The 4,341-nt window shown below is 43.0% G+C and overlaps 1 protein-coding gene across 1 annotated transcript; it reads left to right on the top strand.

Annotated features, from left to right (window-relative positions):
- Window positions 1-1,594: 1,594 nt before the first annotated feature.
- Window positions 1,595-3,860, top strand: LOC109196619 (uncharacterized). Its single transcript, XM_025905188.1, has 3 exons — window positions 1,595-2,619; window positions 2,709-3,142; window positions 3,848-3,860. Exons 1-3 carry the CDS (start codon window positions 1,891-1,893, stop codon window positions 3,858-3,860), a joined length of 1,176 nt encoding a protein of 391 aa, XP_025760973.1. The 5' UTR covers window positions 1,595-1,890.
- Window positions 3,861-4,341: the final 481 nt, after the last annotated feature.

The following is a 4,341-nucleotide window of genomic DNA, read 5'->3' as shown; positions in this document are numbered from 1 at the left end:
TTCATTGCGATCTGTGTATCTAGCGGATTGAGGAATTTCCCGGCGAATCTTGTTGACTGTGCCGAGGATGGTGGTTTTCCGTCTAAGAAGTTTTTGCGCAAGTGAAAGCGATGTGAAGAAATTGTCCGTGGTAACATTTCTGCCCTTGTCTAGGAATGGTTCCATCAGCCTCATCACTACATTTTCAGACAGTCTCTCCCCACTGGGACGATTGGGGTCCTTGCCAAGATATGGGAGGACATTGCAAATGTACTTGGATTTTAGGTCGCAGGCCACCCAAAACTTGATCCCAAACTTGTCAGGTTTACTTGCAATATACTGCAGGAAACAGCACCGAGTCTTTGATGGGAAGAGCTGTTCATCAACGGTGATATGTAGACCAGGGTTGTAGCACGTGATGCAGTTGGTGACAAATGATCCCCACACACTGGAAATTGCAGCGAACTTATCAGTCTTTGCTCGATCACTGCGGGTGGACCTGTCATCAAAGCGTAGGTGTTGCATGATGTCTTGGAAGCGGTTACGTGGCATAGTTCCAATGATCTGTGGGTTTCCCAGGTTTGCTGACCAGCAGTCACGTAGTGATGGAACCCTAGCAACCCCCCGCAAGATGACAATTGAAATAAATGCCATTAGTTCAGGGAGGTCCATGAACCAATGAACATCCTCCGTTTGCTGTGCATGTTGAATAGTCCATTCTTGAATGCTATGAAGCATGTCAAGAGTGATGAAACACAGGAAGCTCTGAAGGCGACTCAAGATACTTTTCCTGGCCTTAGCTGTTGGCTCTCCATCTGCAGCGTACGCCTCTATTGGGGTGAAAGGGAGACAGGTCCCCACCTGTTCTTCACGCCACACTGTGCCATCTTTCGCTGTCTCAGTCCCCAAACAAGCTCTCTTTTTAGGTTGAGAAGCAGTCTCCTCATCTGCAGTGTGAACAAATTCAAATTGTGAGCAATGGGAAGGTCAAACGAAATTGCAAATGCATGCATAGATACTAATTATAATTCCAGTATCTCCTCCTCTCTATCGGAATAATGTCCGAAATATCTTACTTACTACATCCACTTACTTGTTTGAAATGAAATAGGAAATGCTATGACATGAAATATCTTCCTAAATAAAAAGATACAACTAGAGTTAGGGTTAGTAGCTAACCCTAATCCTGCCCTGCTTTTTTAGTATTTTTCACTTACTTGTTTGAAATGAAATAGGAAATGATATGAAATGAAACCTAACCTGAAGACTGATCAGACACCTCTGAGTCTGAATCCGGCTGAAGTTCTAGGTCTTCTCCATCCGAGTCACAAGGGTTGACTTCACTCAAGATCATTTCCAAGGCCTGCTGAGTGGTGAGTCTTCTCTGCATTTTCTTTCCTTGGAGAGGAGGCCTTGGAAATGATCTTGAGTGAAGTCAACCCTTGTGACTCGGATGGAGAAGACCTAGAACTTCAGCCGGATTCAGACTCAGAGGTGTCTGATCAGTCTTCAGGTTAGGTTTCATTTCATATCATTTCCTATTTCATTTCAAACAAGTAAGTGGATGTAGTAAGTAAGATATTTCGGACATTATTCCGATAGAGAGGAGGAGATACTGGAATTATAATTAGTATCTATGCATGCATTTGCAATTTCGTTTGACCTTCCCATTGCTCACAATTTGAATTTGTTCACACTGCAGATGAGGAGACTGCTTCTCAACCTAAAAAGAGAGCTTGTTTGGGGACTGAGACAGCGAAAGATGGCACAGTGTGGCGTGAAGAACAGGTGGGGACCTGTCTCCCTTTCACCCCAATAGAGGCGTACGCTGCAGATGGAGAGCCAACAGCTAAGGCCAGGAAAAGTATCTTGAGTCGCCTTCAGAGCTTCCTGTGTTTCATCACTCTTGACATGCTTCATAGCATTCAAGAATGGACTATTCAACATGCACAGCAAACGGAGGATGTTCATTGGTTCATGGACCTCCCTGAACTAATGGCATTTATTTCAATTGTCATCTTGCGGGGGGTTGCTAGGGTTCCATCACTACGTGACTGCTGGTCAGCAAACCTGGGAAACCCACAGATCATTGGAACTATGCCACGTAACCGCTTCCAAGACATCATGCAACACCTACGCTTTGATGACAGGTCCACCCGCAGTGATCGAGCAAAGACTGATAAGTTCGCTGCAATTTCCAGTGTGTGGGGATCATTTGTCACCAACTGCATCACGTGCTACAACCCTGGTCTACATATCACCGTTGATGAACAGCTCTTCCCATCAAAGACTCGGTGCTGTTTCCTGCAGTATATTGCAAGTAAACCTGACAAGTTTGGGATCAAGTTTTGGGTGGCCTGCGACCTAAAATCCAAGTACATTTGCAATGTCCTCCCATATCTTGGCAAGGACCCCAATCGTCCCAGTGGGGAGAGACTGTCTGAAAATGTAGTGATGAGGCTGATGGAACCATTCCTAGACAAGGGCAGAAATGTTACCACGGACAATTTCTTCACATCGCTTTCACTTGCGCAAAAACTTCTTAGACGGAAAACCACCATCCTCGGCACAGTCAACAAGATTCGCCGGGAAATTCCTCAATCCGCTAGATACACAGATCGCAATGAATTCACCACTCAGGTAGGCTGCGGGTCTTTTGTGGTTCTATGTTTATGTGTTTCATTGTGTGTAAAAGTGCTATGGAAATAACAATTTATGTTATTTCTTAGGTGTTTTCAACCTCTGCTGCCACGCTGACGGCGTATGCGGCCAAACGGAAGAAGACAGTCTATATTCTTAGCAGCATGCACAGCGTGGTTCAGACTGATAACACCACCAAAAGGAAGCCAAACACTGTCACCCTTTACAACACCACAAAGTGTGGCGTGGATGTGATGGACCAGATGGTGCGGGAGTACACGGTCCGCAGAGGAACACGGCGCTGGCCAGTTGCCGTGTTCTATAACATGATTGACATGGCAGCACTGAATGCACATGTGCTGTATCAAGCATGCACCGGGACGCAGGAAAGACGGGTGGACTTCCTGGTGGAGCTTGCAAGAGAGTTGGCTAACTCTCATATGGCTGGGAAGAAGGCAAGAAAAGAACAGTCGCTTCAGACACAACCCTCCACACCTAGCCCTGGAAAAGAGCCACGTGTCAGGTCAAACACAAATGCAAGAACAATCATGCCACTGTGCGATGTGTTCACTGCTACAGATACACATGTGGTAAATGCAGACTACAGATACCATGGCAGTGCCAGGATTGTGAGTGATTGAAATGTACTCACTCACTTTTTATTGTTATTTGTAAATATGTGTACAAATGGTTGTTTTTTTATTTTTGTTTTTTTGTACTGTTTTATCAATAAATCTCAGCAACAAAGGAAATACACCCATGTGTGTTGATTTCTCCCTAAGGCAAACTGAAACACAAGTTTCCTTGTGGCTCAGGAAACTAACCACTCCAAGTGGTTCAGCATGGCCCCACCTTATTTACATAACAAAAGCAGCTGTTCACAGGTGATTAAGGATATTAGCTAAAAGCCTACCAGCCATTTGGCTCGACGGTGGGTTTTATAGGTAGAAAAGCCAAATGGCTCTTCTCTGGGACTTCTAGTGTTAAGTTCTTTGTGTGACTTCAGATCAGTAACACTAATGCAGTATGTCAGTGAAAAAAACAACTAAATTCAGTTGAGCTGAAAAGATACCAAACAAGGCAAGGGGAAAAATAAAATGAAACAATCTGAGGGTGAAATACAAACGTAAACTCAAAACTAGTCAAAAATGTCCGGTTGTATTTCAGACCTCAGTGGGTTAATTCAACAGATCATGAAAAATTAGGTTAAAATTTTTGTTCATCACAGTGCAGATTACTGACATTTTGTGTAATTTAAGCTGTAACAATGTGATTGTTTTCTAACAAAAAACAGTGTGAAACTTAAGTTAGACTTGTGTTTGTAAATGAACCGCCCCATGTTGTGTAGCTTTCTGGATTTTATACTTATTGGGCTACATATTTATTTATTATACAGGCTATAAAGTACATAACATCAAAACTCACATGTTTTATGTAACTAAAGTGTTTAATTATGTGGGCTACAGACAATAATTAAGTTATAGACTATATTTATATGAAAAACATGTATACTTAATGTATTTGAATCATTTTAACCATATGTAACCACCTGCATATGTGTTTGAAAAAAAAAAGCCTTGATTTTGCCACCCCATTTGATTTCTTTGCCACCCTCATGCCACCCTAAGAAAATTTCTCTAGATCCGCTCCTGCACTGAGGGAGAATTTTAGCCTCATGCTAAACATGCAAAGTGTCAGAAACTACAAGATGTTAGCTTCTAC

Source organism: Oreochromis niloticus, linkage group LG3 (genome assembly GCF_001858045.2).
Source record: "Oreochromis niloticus isolate F11D_XX linkage group LG3, O_niloticus_UMD_NMBU, whole genome shotgun sequence".
In the NCBI taxonomy this organism is placed as follows: Eukaryota; Metazoa; Chordata; class Actinopteri; order Cichliformes; family Cichlidae; genus Oreochromis; species Oreochromis niloticus.
The sequence above is the reverse complement of the archived record's forward strand: the minus strand, read 5'-3'. Positions and strand labels throughout refer to the sequence as shown.